The 17870-nt window shown below is 35.6% G+C and overlaps 2 protein-coding genes across 2 annotated transcripts; one reads left to right on the forward strand and one right to left on the reverse strand.

Annotated features, from left to right (window-relative positions):
* Nucleotides 1-415: 415 nt before the first annotated feature.
* Nucleotides 416-8105, reverse strand: LOC144435581 (28 kDa heat- and acid-stable phosphoprotein-like). Its single transcript, XM_078124167.1, has 6 exons — nucleotides 7973-8105; nucleotides 6064-6155; nucleotides 5307-5360; nucleotides 3968-4101; nucleotides 2222-2370; nucleotides 416-1701 (listed from the first exon to the last, which is right to left on the reverse strand). Exons 1-6 carry the CDS (start codon nucleotides 7980-7982, stop codon nucleotides 1670-1672), a joined length of 471 nt encoding a protein of 156 aa, XP_077980293.1. The 5' UTR covers nucleotides 7983-8105; the 3' UTR covers nucleotides 416-1669.
* A 287-nt stretch (nucleotides 8106-8392) lies between these two features.
* Nucleotides 8393-15923, forward strand: LOC144435055 (uncharacterized). Its single transcript, XM_078123599.1, has 5 exons — nucleotides 8393-8935; nucleotides 9825-10572; nucleotides 11646-11843; nucleotides 12321-12629; nucleotides 13230-15923. The coding sequence occupies exons 1-5, from the start codon at nucleotides 8492-8494 to the stop codon at nucleotides 13601-13603; spliced, it is 2073 nt and encodes a 690-aa protein (XP_077979725.1). The 5' UTR covers nucleotides 8393-8491; the 3' UTR covers nucleotides 13604-15923.
* The last annotated feature ends 1947 nt before the right edge of the window (nucleotides 15924-17870 follow it).

Genomic DNA, 17870 nt, shown 5'->3' on the forward strand with positions numbered 1-17870 from the left:
ATAAACATGTACTGATTGAACAGCGACTGCGGGTTCGTGACTTCGGCACTCACAGTTCCTATAAGTATGCATTAGTATTCAGTGCTACGGAGCTAGGCAACGACTTTGATTTAGATGAAACGTAGCAAAAAAGGCACTAACGACTGTCGACAGTCTAATCTTTGCTCTCTCTCACACCAAGTACTTCAACATTCAATAATCACACTCCATTGCTATCTCTCTCACACCAAGTACTTCAACATTCAATAATCACACTCCATTGCTATCTCTCTCACACCAAGTACGTCAACATTCAATAATCACACTCCATTGCTATCTCTCTCACACCAAGTACTTCAACATTCAATAATCAAACTCCATTGCTATCTCTCTCACACCAAGTATGTCAACATTCAATAATCACACACACACACACACAATGTGTAATGCTAATGCTTATGCTTGTTTTTATTTGTTTATTTCATTGAAGAGGATTTTTCTTAAATAAGAAGTCGTAATTCTAAATACATGTTATGGCTAGACCAAGTTCCTGCAATAATCTTTGTACCCTTAGCCCTGTTCAGTAAAGCATTTTTTTCATGGAGTTACACCTAATATCTGATGTTTTGTGGTTGGAAGTCATCACAACTTGGTCTAACAGGCCCACAGTTTACATCCTATTTGCATACTCATGATTTAATATGCAGTGTTTTACTTTTACATGATATTTGCTTTCTACTTAATGCATGATGTTTTACATATTTGTATGGTAATTCAGGACGCAATGTATTACAAAATATTTGCACTGTAATTAAATATGCAAAGTTGTACATATTATTTGCATACTAATTAAATATGCAAAGTTTTACATAATATTTGCATTGTAATTAAATATGCAAAGTTTTACATAATATTTGCATTGTAATTAAATGCAAAGTTTTACATACTATTTGCATATTAATTTAATATGCAAAGTTTTACATAACATTTGCATACTAATCTAATGTAATATTATACATGTTGCATGGTAATTAGGGTAAGTAAGACTTACATATTGCATATTAATTATGCATGCATGGTTATACATTGATTAATTGCCACCATGATTCAAAGTCCAAATAACTACAGTGAACAAAAGTGAGCTGTTATCATTTTGTTGTTTTGTGACTTGTCACAGCAGTTTTTGAAACTTAGTGATGGAAAAATGTTTTACATTCCAAATTGGTTTCTTTTAATAATATACAAATACGAACATTAAAATGTAGGCTTGTAAGACAAGAAAAGTCAGACTCGATATATAGATACAATGCTGTATAATATAATTATATCAGAGCCCTTCTAAATTGATGGTTGAAAGTGAAACTTCCATGATATATCATGTGTTAACTCTGTTATATTGACTGTTGCCATGACAACATGATACTGTATAACAGTTATGCCATGTTGTATCCTAACTTCTTCCTATTCCTAACCATACAAATCTGACTGAAACAACATGTCCAGATATTAACAATTATCAGAAATGAGAATGACTATAAGAGCTGTTCCCTTGCTATCGTCTCACATGATACTGTGGTAGGGTGAATCTCTGCAATCTGTACAGCAAGTACATGTACTACTATATATTGTGTATACTGAGTGGGGGTTCCTTGGCACGGTCATTGTCTTCTTAGTTCTAATCAAGTTTGTGTTATTTCTTCTTTGTCTTGCTGGCTGCAGCAGCTGTCAAGATAAATTAGAACATTTAGACACTATATCCAAATAGTGTTCTTCGTTCAGCCGAGTGACATAATCCTTGTCATTACGAGTCCTATATACACAGCGGTTACTAAATCAAACTCACAAATATCTTTTGGCTGTATGAAGGAAAACATATAAGGGGATGTTGTACACTTAATGGTCAAGGAAAGGTCTATGCACATTAACTGTGCTAATATGACATAAGGTGGTTTTTAATGCCCATTGAAAGTATACATTGACATTAACATTATACTAAAAAAGTATATCATGATTTTATGTATGTTTTTTCAGTTGAGTAAAATGACTTATATACATGTATAAACTTTAAGCTTGTGCCACTAGACTAGACTAGACTAGACTAGACTACCTTGTGCTACATCATGGGCTATCTCATCATATAAATTCATACTGATTCAAATCAAAAACATGAAGATTGAGAAACAGAATGTTTCAACACAAACAACATTCAATTTGTCAGTCCAACAATAACCATACAATATACCTTTCATTTCTTCTTTTCTCTTAGCCGCTTCAGCTCTCTCTTTCCGTATAATTGCTAATCTTGCTAAATCTGCCCTGGCTTCATCTGTTTTACCTTCAGCATGTAATTTTTCATATCGTAATTTAGCCTGCTGTCTTTCAATTTCTTCTCTGTTTAGAGGATGAAAACAAGACATTTCGTTAAGAAGCTGAGGAGGCTCAATCAGCAATAGCCCAACAATACGCCATATTGGTTATAGGAAGGGTAACAGATATCAAGGTTTGGCCACTAGGGGCGCTGTTCACAAGCTATTTGGAGACAAGAAATGAGGACCAGAATAGTAGAGTATAGTATTAAGCATAAAGATGGTGGACACAAAGTCACCACTCATTCTCTATGTTATTCCTACAATGTTATTTTATTAGTGACTACAAGTAATCAAAACATGCCTAACTACTTCTTGTAATACTCTTTTAAGAACCCATACCAGTTCTTTCGCACACATTTCATTCACTGCTTCATCCATAGCCATACAACCAATGGCCATGACAAAGGTTCAGCCCCTCACTGTGCCAAATCTGTTTCGCCCTCTTGTGGTGGTTACTTGAGAAATGGGTGGAACTTTAGTTACAGGGATATGGCGTATTAGATTTCACTTCCTGGTCAGACAGGATGTTCAATTCACACATTTCACTTCTTGTTGTAATTATCATTCATTATAATATTGCACATATTTCATCATGAAGAATGAATATAGAAGTCACAGTAGTATAAGAAAATTGAAAATAATGTTCTCCCTGCCCCATCCACATTTCTACTGGAATACATATGTTTTTTGTAAAACCACAGTATCTGATTTCATCTGACATTTTCCTGTGATTTGAACATACTAAAGGATCCTATGTTTTTAGCACTGGATTTAATTTAGCTGAATACATGCAAAAACAATAGTTCTGTGGAAATACATCCTGCTAACATATTTCATGAGTTGTCATAGTTCTATATTCAGCTGTTGTGAAATGTTACTGACAGTTGCGCCACATATGGCTGCCGACCAATAAGTTATTATCAAGTAGTGCCTACTTTCCCCTTGCACTGTCCGTCAAATTAAAATGCGCCTAAATTGTGATTCTGCTAATTTTTTCATGTCCAAATAATCATGTTTACACTAGTTTCACATAATGTATTATATATGGGAAAAACTAAGCCCAACCCCCGCTACCACTTCATATAATAAAATGATAGAACCACATGATGCACAAGTGCAAATGTGGCACTCTTGGGTTATTTACATGAATGCTTGCAGTGTTCTCTTCAGCAGTACTGTCACAAACGTAGCGAGAGAAAGTGCAGCAGAAAACACTGCAAACACTGTATACCCCTGAGTATACCCACAGTGGCACTCAAGCGTCATGGGGTTCTGTTTTTATTACACATGTTTATCCGAAAAACAAATTTCCGTAATGACACTATTCAATCACACACTTTCGTGTAGAACGAACGACCGCGTCCTCATTTGTATAGAGGTACATAATAATGATTTTGGTATTGCACTGCAGTGCCAATACCACTGGTATAGGTACACACCGGTGCAAATAATCTCTGGTACATATGTAATAATGTAATATCATAGCATGCAACAACAACCAAAATACTGACAGTCATGAAATCATGACACAAAATAACACCTTACTGAATTGAGTGAAAGCACCAAATAGATGAAATCTGTATTATGTGGTTGGCATACTTTGAAACATCATTCCATACCTTTCTCTCCTTGACAACTGTGGTTTTTCTGTTTGCTCTGTATTAACTTCAGATGCTTTTTTCATTTTTTGACTAACTCTATTAGGATTTTCAATTTCTATTAAGCCTTCAACTCCCTTATTTGATTGATGACCCTACAAAGTAATAGAAACAATATTTAGTGAGAAATTTGTGTAAATACAACAATATATCGCAGTGAGTGTCCTTATCAGCCTTCCCCTTAAGACTGTAGACACACTGTAGGATAGTGTGGTGGAAATCAAAGAAAAAGAATCCCGCCTACTGTTGCCGGTGGATATCTGATATAATTAGGTAAATGAAATATGTTGCTGACATAGTTACATAATCTCGTATTGAAGTTGCCAAATACAAAACATTCATATATGTCTGGGAGCTATCTGCCGTCTTATTTGATTTTGATCACACACACATTATGTCCAGTGTGAGGTGGACATCAGTTAATTCCAGGACGTCAACAAACTGTAAAGGAGTCATATGATTGGATGTAACAACATTTTGTTGCAAAACTGCAATCAGACAGTTCCTCCCCTTCAGTTGTTTGTGGAAAGGAATGAGAAGAGCACCCACACCAGCTGATCTTTCAGTCTAAGAGGCAGTACCAACAAGGAACCGGAACAGTTAATTGCAAGCGATGGTGAAGTATGCTTCGGTTAGTTGAATACTGCGAGTACCTTTTAAATATGCAGCAAAAAAATATATCCCAAAATGTATGGAATCAGCTTGTGCCCCTTTAATAACTATTCTTTTTTGATAGTTTTGATATCAATTTTATTCCTAGTTCTGACTGTTCACTATGCTGTTTCACTACCTGAATAAATAGGATTTGACTACACTACACTTGACTACACTGCCAAAGATGTTATGTTGTACATGGTAATCAGTTCTCTTATGCTAACTAGTAAATTTAGTCTGGTCCTATACACGCTACAATCCTCTTGATCGTCTCCATGGGCCATGCAGTCAAATGGATTTCTCTAGCACAGAATTCCGTTCTTACCACCAACAACAGTTAGTTTATGCTATTGGAGCAATGATATAAACGTGATGACGATATCGCATCCTCACGTCACTTACTCTCGAAATGGAGGTTGACTTTGTAGTAATCTGAGTGAAGTTAAGTAACCAATTACAGCTATCTGTCAGTGTGTGATGGATTACTACTGACATGTGCCGTTCACTCTTACCTCAGCAGGAGATTTAGCTAGATTTTCAGTAGAATTTGTCTATTTGACTATACATGGAGACAGAAATCGATTGTAGAAAAAAAAAACGAGCAAATGTATAGTATAGTAACTAGATTATAGTAAATGATACTTACCAATTCATCTTCAGAGTCTGAATCTGAATCATCACTACCTTCCTTTGCTGGATCCTGTCAAAAAGTTAGAAACATTATCAATATTACAATAGTGACTAAGTCTATGATATTAAATACTGGACAGTACTTTAAGGTCTCCCAAGAAATCTGGTGAGGGCTGACTCCCATTGATTAAGTGTTATTGCAGGCGGAAACCAGAGTGTGCCGGGAAAACATGCGTTGGGGAAAACCTGCGCTGTTTGTTTTGAATCAAACTGAACAACTCCTTCATAACAAGCAACAGCATGGCAAACGTAATCAAACCCTGACTGCAGTGGTGTATTTTAAGCACATTGACGGTATTATTATAATGTAATTACTTTTCTGTACTAACACTGTAAAGGGCACAATACTTATATTATTCCCCAAACTCGTACTTCAGTCTGCCAGAAAATATTCATAAACTAGGTTACTTGTCTTTCAAATTGTAGTGACAAGGCCCCTCAGGCTTAGGTCACTTACATGTTACTTGGCTGAATGAATGAATGAATGAGGAAAAAGTTTATGACAGAATTGAAAAAACTAGATCTTCTCTAAAGCTTTCTGACAACACTGGTAAACAACAACTAATAAATAACAACAAATGATAGACTAGGAATGGTCGGAGATGGTTACATTTAACTACATGTTTACAATTTACATTTCAGCTTCCAGACTTATAGTTAAACCTCTAAAGAAACTTAAGTTTAGCAAAGTTTTTGTTTTTGCCACTTCTTACCCTAAATTTTGTAGATTCTTCTTTCATCTGAGCAGCAATTTCTTCTGGGCTGGTGAAGTGACGGTGCTGTCCCTTATGGCTCTTCTTTTTAGCTAAGATAAAATCATGATACCATTCAGTTTTTTGCAAACACTAAAAGTTACATAGAACCATTATATGGTAACAATATTACAACAAAAGCATACTAATTAATTGCTTGTGAGTGAGTCTGATCATACGCAATGGAAGGGGACTCCCTTCAGTTTCCTAGGGTCATTTACTAGTTCAATATGCCATATACCAGTTATCAGAAAGACAAAAGATTTCATGGTTTGGCCACTAGGAGTGCTGTTTGCAGGCTAGGCTGTTTTAGACAAGAAGTGGGGGCCAAACTGATCACAGACCTACACAAAATGTAGGTTCTATGGAATGATTGAGTATTGTAGCATAAAGATGACACACATGAAGTTACCCCTCATTTCTTGTGTTGTTCTCGCTGTACTACCCGAAATCAATCACGCCTAACCATTACACTGCAACGCTCACACACAGTTCTGTTACATAAATTATGTTCATGGGTTCAGATTCATAAGCTGTTATACAATCAGTGGCCAAGTATCTTATTGAAAAAGTTGATATATTAGATCTTGCCGCTATCAGTCATGTTTCATCTTTAGTCTTTAGGAGTGGTACAGACAACATTCTTCCTTGCTCTGGAAATCATATTGCATACTAGTTCCAAACTCAGAGTGTAAATAATTTACCGAGCACATTTCAGCTGTACATGTATACTTTGTTTTGAGGAGAACACGAGGAGTGGTGTTCTCCCCACAAACAAATGATAGATGTCGCATCGTGGAAATTTACCATTTGTTATATGTTCATAATATTTCTCTTGTTCTCAAAAGACTATATCAAAAAACCCACTATGAAAAAAAGACCTGAGAGTAAGTATATTGGGAATTTCACATACACGGGCATCAATTTTTTATTATTTTGATGGCATGTGTAGTATGACAAACCATAGACAGTGAATGGGACAGTTTATGGATACATGTACCAGTGTATGATGGCTCATGTGATGACCTATACATTTTCAAACTGATTTCAACAAAACTCATGACTAATTATATTCAATATCATAAACTCTGCCCCCTTGCTTTCAATATGTTGAATCATCAGGTCTTTGTGTATTGCCATTGGTGATTTACAACTAATCAGTACAGAAAAAGTATGCCACCACTGGCAAAGTACATCACATAATATTGCACGACTGAATGAAACTAGCACTGCAACTTTTAACAGATTTGACAGTGAATCTATTGACAAGTCTATCATTATATAAATAATAATATTGGAAATCAATTCGTTAGGTTTATCCATGGAATGGATGTATTAGGAGATACATCAATGGTTTATCCATGGAGGAGTCATGCAGTGATTCTTCAATAAACCGTGGACGGATCACTCATAGTGGGTGATACTTCGAGAACTAAACCAGATGGGTTCAGTTCACGTACATGAACAAATGGAGAAGTCATTAATTAAGATTTTTGTGGTTAGTATTTCCTATTTACTTGACATAGACCCTCCACGCTGGACAAACATCATGAATGAAACTCTACCATATTGATTACTGTATTTTGTGACACCGGTAATAGACGTAAGTCACGTATAAGTTCGTCATGAAAAATACTGTTTATGTGTCTACCATATACGTATACATATCTCTGTAACATCCTTATAATTATACGTGGCGACTACTGTAACTCTAGCCTTGGCTGACAAGGTCGAGACTCGTCGCCGCGCCATGATCTCCTCACTTGAACTTTAGTAGTAATACAATCCTGGAAGTACGCAAGTCATTGACCAAATGTCTATCAAAGTATAACGAACGGTTAATACATTTCGAGGTAAATTTGCTACTTACATTTCGACATCTTTGTAAATGGTTAAACAACGCAGAATTCAACGTCTGAAGGCGAGATGGGGACAATTTCCGCTCGAAAAATAGGAGGTATGAGAGAAGCGCTCGACGGTCACACACGGTATGAAATTCTCGGTGACGCAATTTCCGGTTCAATGTAAAACTCCCTAGGTCCACTCTACATGTTTTATTTTGTTTATCGTTATGACGACGTATCTGATTTTGAAACTTTATCAAACCTTCCCCCGTTCCGTTCTTTTTACCGAATTGGAGTATTTTCTAAGCTCTATCAAGTGATTCTAAGAAAGGGCATGAAGCTTGACCATAGATATTTTTTTTTATCTTAGCTGCCTCCCCTCTGAATGTGCTTGAATGGTACATTCCTCGAAGGGTTTGCCTTTCTTTCATACGTCATCCCGCGCGATCATACATGTCGACATGAGTGGGATTCCCGCATGTTTTGAAGTTGAATCGATGTAACCTAAACCGGCGGCTCGTCTAGCTGCCATACAGTCCAGAAAAATGATTCTAATGTCACTTCTGGCATTAACGAAACGACTGATCGTGCGACCCTTCACAGAGGCACTAACACGAGCAACAGTGTTCACAGAGAAACGTAAACACGACAAAGATGACACGACGCACAAAGAAAGCGGAAATAAAAAGAAGATGGTACGTCGTTCAGAAACCGGTGATGTAGCACTAGCAGTAAAAACGAGGATGAAAACATCGCATGGAACCCCTCCCATCAAGAAGGAATCTCTGTCTTTAAGGGTGACAGATTCAAGAAGAGAAATGATGTTTTTAACCAAGGGAGCGGGGATATGTTTGACGTGTGTCTGTGATGGGTTTTTACCCAGTAAAAAGATAAAACGGACACTCAGTCGCTGTTTTATGACATTTTTTGTTATCACGGTTATAACATTAACGTCGTGTACTATTTGGCTTCTGCTCCAGCAACGACAGGTAAGATTTGATTATTTCTTCATGTATATTTTACCACTGGCCTCCTCTTTGTATCAGTTGCTTGGCAACCCACATCTTCATTACCAGTGAAACTATATAATGTATGAAATTTTCATAGAAAAGTATTAATCTACACAGGAATTTTGAAGTGAGTATTTTATGGAAAGGAATCTCCAGGGTAGTGGTGGAAGTGATGTAATGTAATATATGCACAGAGTGCTCAGGCTCAGTTAGTTTTGTTTACAAATACAAACAAACAAGTAAAAAAAAATAAACAAACAAACAAACAAACTACCCGACACATGAGCAGATACATACATGAATAAACGACAACAAACCAACGAACAAACACTGCCACCCCCCACCCCCCCACCCCCCCCCCCCCCGCGAAATGGTCACAAATGGAAATAACTCACCATTTGTGACCATTTGGGGGGGGGGGGGGGCAGTGTTTGTTCGTTGGATTGTTGTCGTTTATTCATGTATGTATCTACTCATGTGTTGGGTAGTTTGTTGGTTTGTTTGTGTTTGTTTGTTTGTTTGTTTATTTATTTGTTTGTTTACTTGTTTGTTTGTTTTTTGTTTTTGTTTTTTTACTTGTTTTTTTGTATTTGTAAACAAAACTAACTGAGCCTGCGCACCCTGTGATATATGGTGGGGTGATTTATTTGAAAATAGGAAAAGGTAAAAAGATGGAGATTGTATTTACATGCATGTATAATTTTATAAAGGCATGTGTTGATGATCTTGATGTCACACATTTATGTAAGATGCAATTTCCAACTTGTATTCCTCCATTTACATATTTATTATATTATTTACATATTTTATTTATTTATTATTTATTTGTTTGTTTGTTTGTTTGTTTATTTATTAATTACGTGCTTAGGTTTGGTGCCAAGCAAGGCAGGATGACCCCAATGCATTCTGTGATACTGACATCAACAAGTTTGAAAGGGACATGCCAAGCCTTTGGTCTCTGGGTCCAACAGCTGATGATGTAAATTTCAAGAAAGGAACATTGCCTGCCACAGCCCAGTACTCATATCCTAATTTAGAGACAAGTCTCCTTAAGTTTGTGTTTAATACGCCAGGAGAATTACATATCATACGGCTGTACAATGAATTTGAAAACGTCATCTTGAATACTGCCAAGAAGCATGAACTGAAAGGTCTTGTCTTCAACTTAGCATCCCATCAATCATTAAAACACAGTATTGCATATACAATACTTCCATACCATCCCAGTCACACGACTTCTAGTTTAGCTTTGAGAAGTTCCTACCTGTTGTCATGGGAACGCAGTGAAATGAGTGCAATATTTAATGAAATGGTACACCAGTCTCTGTTGCTGACTCAGTACTTATCATCGGAAGGAATTGATGTGCTGCTGGATGCATTCCAAAGTACAGTCACTGAGTATAGTGCAAGGTACACAGATGCATCGTCTAGGTTACACATATTTATACAGAAACCAGAAGTTCTAATGAAAGATGAAGTAACTGGAGATGAGAAAGAGATTGTTTTTAAGTTTCTGAAAGTATTGTTAGCTTTGGTTGAGAAGTGTGAAATTACATTGGTTGTGCTGCCTCATGGAAGAGAATTCACAGAATGGATGGATGATATCACAGCTATAGGTATTATTGCATATACATACTAGAGATTACTTGCACCAGTGTGTGTGCACATTAGTGGTATTTGCACTGCAGTACAATACCAAAAATATTATTGCTTACCTGTATGCAAATGATATGCAAATGAGGATGAGGTCATTCGTTCTGCACAAAGCACGTGATTGCATAGTGCCATTTTTATGGAAATTTGTTGTTTCGGATAAACTTATATAATGATAACAGAACCCCATGCCATATGAGTTCTAGTGTGGGTACTCAGGGTATTTGCACTCATGCTTGCAATGTTTTCTGGTACACTTTCACTCACCATGCTTGTGAAATACTGCTGCATGCAGCAAACACTGCGAGCACTTGTGCAAATACCCCATGAGGTTCTGTCATAAGATAGTACTTGTAGATCACATTTTCCCCCCAGTGAGTTGTTGAATTCAATCTTACAACCAGTACATGATTTTCACCCTGTCTTCAGCTTGATTTAATTTTAGAGTACATTTATACATAACCTTGTATCAGTACTTGACCTTGACGAGGGATACAAAATTATAAAATAATCCAATTATAAAACATCAAACTAATCTCTTTGTCTGGACACTCTTTGTATTTGTCAAGACAAAGAGATTGTGGTAGAAGTGATGTCATTGGGCGAAGTTTTCCCATAAACCCTTGCAGGAAATTCTCAAAATGGCTGAGCAAATGTCAAGTGCAGTAGGGCTTAATGACGAGATTTCTAAATTGAGTAAGTTACTGAGGTACTATTTTATCACCCAAATTCATATTAAAGTTGATAGCATTAATCAATATTAGTCCACTAAAGGCAAAAATAAGTCTGACTGGACTTTTCCCTGAAGGTTTCACGCACATACGCATGCTAATTGGTCTTTGCTATGTCTAGTGTTTAATATCCTCTCAGCAAATATCATCCAGTTGCTAACACACAATTTATCTTCAATCATATCAATGGGACACTCTTTCTTGTTTATATAAACTTTTGACAAAATTTCACATTGTCATTCCATATTTATTATAATCACAGATCTGAATGATTTTAAATCTTTATGCATTTCTTTTTTGACCAGATTCTTTTGCGGTAGATGACACCAAGAAATGGTACATAGGAGAACCTATCTATAATGATACTATCACATGGCTCAATGGAGAATACGGATCTATTTTAACCAGAAAAGATACGAAAATGATCTTGGACAATATTGGTTCTAATAGAAAGCAGATCAGTAGAATTGTCCAAAAGGTCATCCAAGGTCAAAAGGTCAAAGGTAGATTGTTATCTGACGTATATATTTCAGTAATCTGTCAAAATGTAAAATATGCAATGTACAATTTTGCTGATCAGGTTGAGATCATATAATAGTGAAATCCAATGCTGCCCCCCCACCCATACAAACACACACACACACACACACACACACACACACACACACACACACACACACACACAGTACTATAAGAACCGTAGAATAGCAAACTGATTTTACACAAGTTTATAATGTATCTTCAGAATTGTTGATACATAAAAGATTGTGTTCTGTCCATAGTATGTAAAACTTTGAAAAAACATGTTTCAATCCCAGGTTTTTAGGAATAGTATTATCTTATCAGTGACGCCATAAGGATTACATAGGATCATTTTTTTGTTGTGGACCAATTTTTTTCAATAGCTCTACCAGACAACTGTTTTTCACACCCTATAATTCAACCTGCACCTTTGTAAACATTTTTTTTTTCATTTCCAGATGTTATCAACACTTACAAAGATAATGCATTACTACAGTTCACAACCAAGATGAGAAAGATGAAACACCCTGGATTATTGTACCATCTTTTCCAAGATTTCTCCCAATCACATCCACCATGTTATGAACTCAGTATGATGACAGCAATGGAAAACTACGGATCAGAATTTGTACTTGGTTTGCAGAAAGCTCGGATGATCTTTTCACAGCATGGGAATTCATTATATGGAAACTGTGGTAGTAACACCTTTAGACCTGTACACAAGTACTTGATTGGGTTTAGAGAATTTGAAAAGAAACAGCTTACAGGTATTGTCACTGTTTTATGTGTTAACCCATACAGTACTCCTCTACCCTTGTTTTTGTGTTGCACGTGGACTAGCATAAAATCTAGATTTTATAACTGTAATTTCTCTGGAGGATTGTGTGAATATTCATGAGATGTTTGACACTGAATGGAAGTTGCACTTAGGAGTCATGAAAATTCATTGTTCAACCGTGAATATATTATTTCTGCTGACTCCCATAATTCATTGGCCAACAGCAAAGATACCCTATAATTCTAAAGGCACAAGATCAACTTAATGTTTCTCTGAAATTGCAAGTAATTGTAGGTGAACTAAAATTATGAAATGACTCTCCACAAAGTTGATGAAAATGCATTTATTTCCTGGAGTGGCATTTGAAAAACAAAGTCCAGGTTACAACATTATTCTTTGAAACTTTCCAACTCTGATCCCTCACAGAGGGTCTTCCTCAGTGAATCTCTTATCTACAAATAGAAGATTTATAGTAGGAAATTTGTACTGATTTACAATATTTAGGACATGATTTATTCAGTTGATCACACCAGAAGTGGCCAGTGTATAATGATAGATTGATGTGCACTTGCTATTTGTTGTCTTGCAGTGTTATCAATTCAAGTTGTCGATGGAGATGAAGTCTATCACGTCAACCTACAAGAACTGACTGTCTTACACCTCATGACAAAACTAGAGGATTATGGGATAAATACCTCAAGCATTGATCACTTCTCAGTGAACAACAGTGAGTGGCATTATGGGAACATTTACAGCAAGAGTGATCATGTAATGAGGTATCTTAACACTGGTACAACACTACATATGAAGTACAAGGTACTGGAAGATGTGATTGGTAGGCCGAGTAGTGATCAGGGTGAATCGTCTACAGAACAAGGCTGGATGGACTGGCTGATACCAGGTTCTGATGGAGACCAGACACAACAAGGCTTGATTGGCTGGGTTGTTTCGTTTGTCTGGTAACAAAATCTGTTTTTGCCAATGTGTCTATGTGCAATATTCTGCCATTTACAATTTTCATACATACTGACATATATTTTTTGTACTCTTTCATGTGGAATGACCAAGGATATAAGAATTTATTTTTAGAAGAACTAGAGGCTTGATACAATCTAAAAATCGGCTTAACAGGGTTATAATTTTTCGCATTATATGAACATTTTATGTAAATTGTTATTTTGCTTACTGTAGGTTTTATTTTGCTGATACTGATGAAGTCAGTACAGTTTTGTAAAAAATCTACCAAAAAATAATTGTACCTGACGGAAATCTTCATTTTCATGTAAGGTGTACAGTACTGTTGTATATAGATTCACAGTCCAACCATTGTCTGTCTACAAATCACATTTACTCTGCAAGAATGAAAGTTTATGGACTCTGAGTTCATAGTCTCAAATTGAAATTTGTACCCTCAGTTACAAGAATTTTTTGGAAGTGAATCATAAATTTTCACTGACATCTCATCAGTATCATCAGGGGTGTACCACAGTGAGCTAATTGTCAAACGTCTCGGAACATTTTTCTTTGTTGTTGTGTATGGTCAAAGACTACGTAAACACTTAATCAAAATGCGAAATATATTTGATATGTATTGACTTTCTGGTTTACATGTACATGTATGTGTGCAATTATTGCAGCAATATGTACTTCTGTGGATATCTATAAGAATACGGTTTTACCGTGGACAATGCATTTCCATGACCATTTATGTCAGTTTCTAGATTTATTTCTAAAAACAATTATCTGATTCAATCCCAGCTTCTCACTTAATGTGCTATCATAACAATGATGCCATAACGATTATTAGTAGATTTGACCATTGTTTATGACCAACCTTTTCTAAATCTCTGCCAGACAAGTGTTTTTCACAGTTACATTTTATGCCAAATCTGAACTGGGCCTTTTGTAGAATATAAAGCTATATTGGTATATCAAGGACAGTATAAATCATTGTAAATATTCACATTCTTACTATGTTTTATGCTTAGGCCTAAAAAAAAATTGTTTGGTTCCGGTAATACCCGACCCCACCTAGTTTTTCACTGCCGACCCTAAACTTTTTTCCGTATTCAAGAAAAAAAATTATAAAATCACAAAAATTGTGAAGTCTCATGAGAAGTACTGGATGTGGAAACTGACATCAACTTAAAAATAAAACTGTTTTTTCCAATTTAAATGTAACAAAAAAGGAAAATGTAACTACCTGAACTAGACACACATGAAAAAAAATTTAAAAAGTAAAAAATCTACCTACTCTAAAAATGATCATAATCAGAACCACACAATATTTTTTTAGACCTTACAGCTAAAAGTGTGATATTGATTATTTATCAGAGCTAAGTTCAAGGAAGTCCTTATAGACAGTCACAGTCTGAAACATTCTATAAAGTCATATTATTTATATTTGTAGAGTTGATGAGATTCTCTTTCAGCGTAGTTTACACATTTCCTTGTGTTATTCACAAAGTTAATGAACATATCAGATAATTCATTGAGCATGTTGTACAAATTATTATTCAAACCACAAAAATGAAAAAAAATGTTAGTGCTAAATTTTCCAAATACATTCTTTGATAGATATAACACATTAGCATATCAGTACTTACAGATGATTATAAATGTGTACTATGTATCACACTGTTAGTTGCAGTACTAGTGTGGACTTTGTTTATCACAGATTAATAATGCTACAACCCGCAAAAAACATCGGTACATTTGCTTGACTGAAGTGAGCTCTGAAAGACTTCATGCAAAGACAAAATTAAGTAAAAACAGTACAACTGATAAAAAAAACAACAGCGGGTGCCTCTGATGTAGGTTCAGGTGACGATTTATCAGTTTGGTTATATCTGTGGAAGTTATCATGTAAAATTTGTATTTGATTTTTATAACATGTAGCCTTCTATCAGTAAACAGAGATATGGGATCCTGGCTCCTGTGGTGGTTATATTTGATGAGTCAGAGTAATACCGACACTAATTATGTCTGCAGGAGACTTGTCTCATTCCTGCTTACCACAAGCAAGCAAACTCACTGGTGTTTTTTTGCAGGTTGTACATGTATATAGTTGATGAAATGTGCTGTGTTGAAAGCTGCATTGTGTCAAGACTGAAATCTAGTTTATACTGAAAGTACTTGTTTCATTATTTAGAGTTTTTTACGTCAGATATTTATTGTAAAAAGATTCTATGAATATAGTTTGTTTTTATACTGTAACTTTTGGTATTCCAAATGTCTATATTGTTAGTAAACTCAAAGTTATCCAATGCTTTCCTAAATGTAATCCCACCAAGTTTTCAATAAAGTGGATTATTGAAGAAAAAAAGACGTCTTATGATTGCTTGTTGTAATAATTAAAGGTTTTGTGTTGTATGTGGAATACATGTTATAGATTATGATTCCTATTGCTATAATTATGTAAAGCCCTGTTCCTCATTCTTGAAATTGCAGACACAATTTTATCATCTATGGATGGCAGTATTGGATTGCAGGACAATTTGAATTGAACATATTGTAGACTGTAAGATACGTTGTGCTGTTCTGCCCTCGCTGGCCTCCTCTCACCCTGGGAGGGGGTTGACTGATGTGCGAGTGCGCCCTGTCATGGCATACTTTACAGACTAAATAAATTGATGAGATTTCAATTTCAGATAGGTCGTACAATGAGTGTGTGCTCTCCAGGGAGTTGAAGTATAAAGAGCCATGCATTGCTGCTGTTTGATCCATATCAGGGGTAATAATTGTTAGTGCTTGGAGGTCTCCAGGGGACAGACACATGATAAATACACTTTATTGTTATTATAAAGGTGTTTGCAGCATTGGAGATATTCCAATGTAAACACAGTCATATGTGTACCATAGTCATTTTAGCTGTGTTAATGGGGACCTAGTAGGATAGGTGTTGCCATGTGAAGGATTTAATATAAGGCTGCAATGTAGTGTATGCTTTGCAGGGAAGATGTACGAGTTGTTGAGCATATCGTAATCTAGACTCACACAGTCCTCGGAGCTTCGCATAGCAAAAACTTGGGTCCAAGCTTTGTGTTAACACAAAGCGACGCACTAACACGTCAATGAAAGGTTAGCCCTGTGTGATCAATGAGGGCGCACAGTACAGGGATATTCGAGTAAAATTATGCAGAAGATACCGGTACATACAAAACAACCCAAGTTTTAGCTATGCGAAGCTCCAAGGACTGTGAGAGAGTCTAAACATAATCATAAAGTGCTTTAGGCAGTGGTGGAAAGCACTTTTAAAATTCCCAGATTTTAGATTCCAAATGTTTAAGTGCATGATAAGAATTACTAGCACTTATCAATAACATCAACATCAGTACTGAAAGAAACAATGGACATAATAATTTATTTCATTACAACTTTATCTCATAAAATATGTTTTACATATTTTCATCATTTTATTAATCTGATCAATACATATTTCTCAATACATTTACTTTAGTGATTACTTTAATATATAAAGCAACTACTCTTGTTTCATCTTTTTTTCTTTTCTTTTTTTTGAAACATTTTGATATTTACTATGAAAGTTTCTGTTAGTCTCAAAAAGCCTAAAGTCTGTACAAAGACAACTGCATCAAAACAGACATAGCACCTTTGTCTTTGAATGGTATGTACCAAACTGTAAGGCTGATATACAAAAACTTTGCAAACATGTATTTAAATTAAGTACACATACATGGTGCATCTTACAGACATTACAATTACAGCCTGTGAAAAAACTCTGGTGCGTTTCCTTGCTTGTGGTAAGTGGGAATGATATAAGATTCATGCAAAGACATATAATGTAATCTGTGTGGAAAACTTATCAAAGTATAAACACTACATGAGCCTGGATCTATCCCACAACTGTTGACTGATGAACACAATATTATATTACATTGATTATAACTGTGACTGTTACATTATAACTATCACATATATAAACAAACTGATAAAAGCACTGCATGAATCTACATCAGTGTCCCCCACTGTTATTTTTGTATCAGCTGTATTGTTTTCATATAATTTTGCGTTTGCTTGAAATCTTTCCTTGGCTCGCTTCATTCAAGCAAATGCACCAGAGATTTTTTGCAGGTTGCATTACAGTAAATACATCAAGTCCTGGCATCATGTCTAAATTACTTCAAGATATCGATTAAACTTTATAAATCTTGCATAGAATTATTTGTAAATTAATCACAAAATCAATAATAAATTACTTTTTAAATCA

This window comes from Glandiceps talaboti, chromosome 5 (assembly GCF_964340395.1).
Source record: "Glandiceps talaboti chromosome 5, keGlaTala1.1, whole genome shotgun sequence".
NCBI classification, from domain to species: Eukaryota; Metazoa; Hemichordata; class Enteropneusta; family Spengelidae; genus Glandiceps; species Glandiceps talaboti.

What these genes read in the sequence shown, in the direction of transcription:
- LOC144435581 (XM_078124167.1), bottom strand. An exon ending in AAGAATCTACAAAATTTAGG is followed by an intron (nt 5,361 to 6,063) that starts GTAAGAAGTGGC and finishes ACTTTTTGACAG; the next exon opens with GATCCAGCAAAGGAAGGTAG. An exon ending in CAGTTGTCAAGGAGAGAAAG is followed by an intron (nt 2,371 to 3,967) that starts GTATGGAATGAT and finishes TCCTCTAAACAG; the next exon opens with AGAAGAAATTGAAAGACAGC.
- LOC144435055 (XM_078123599.1), top strand. Translation starts at nt 8,492, where the DNA reads ATGATTCTAATGTCACTTCTGGCATTAACGAAACGACTGATCGTGCGA. An exon ending in TTCTGCTCCAGCAACGACAG is followed by an intron (nt 8,936 to 9,824) that starts GTAAGATTTGAT and finishes TTACGTGCTTAG; the next exon opens with GTTTGGTGCCAAGCAAGGCA. An exon ending in GGATGATATCACAGCTATAG is followed by an intron (nt 10,573 to 11,645) that starts GTATTATTGCAT and finishes TTTTTTGACCAG; the next exon opens with ATTCTTTTGCGGTAGATGAC.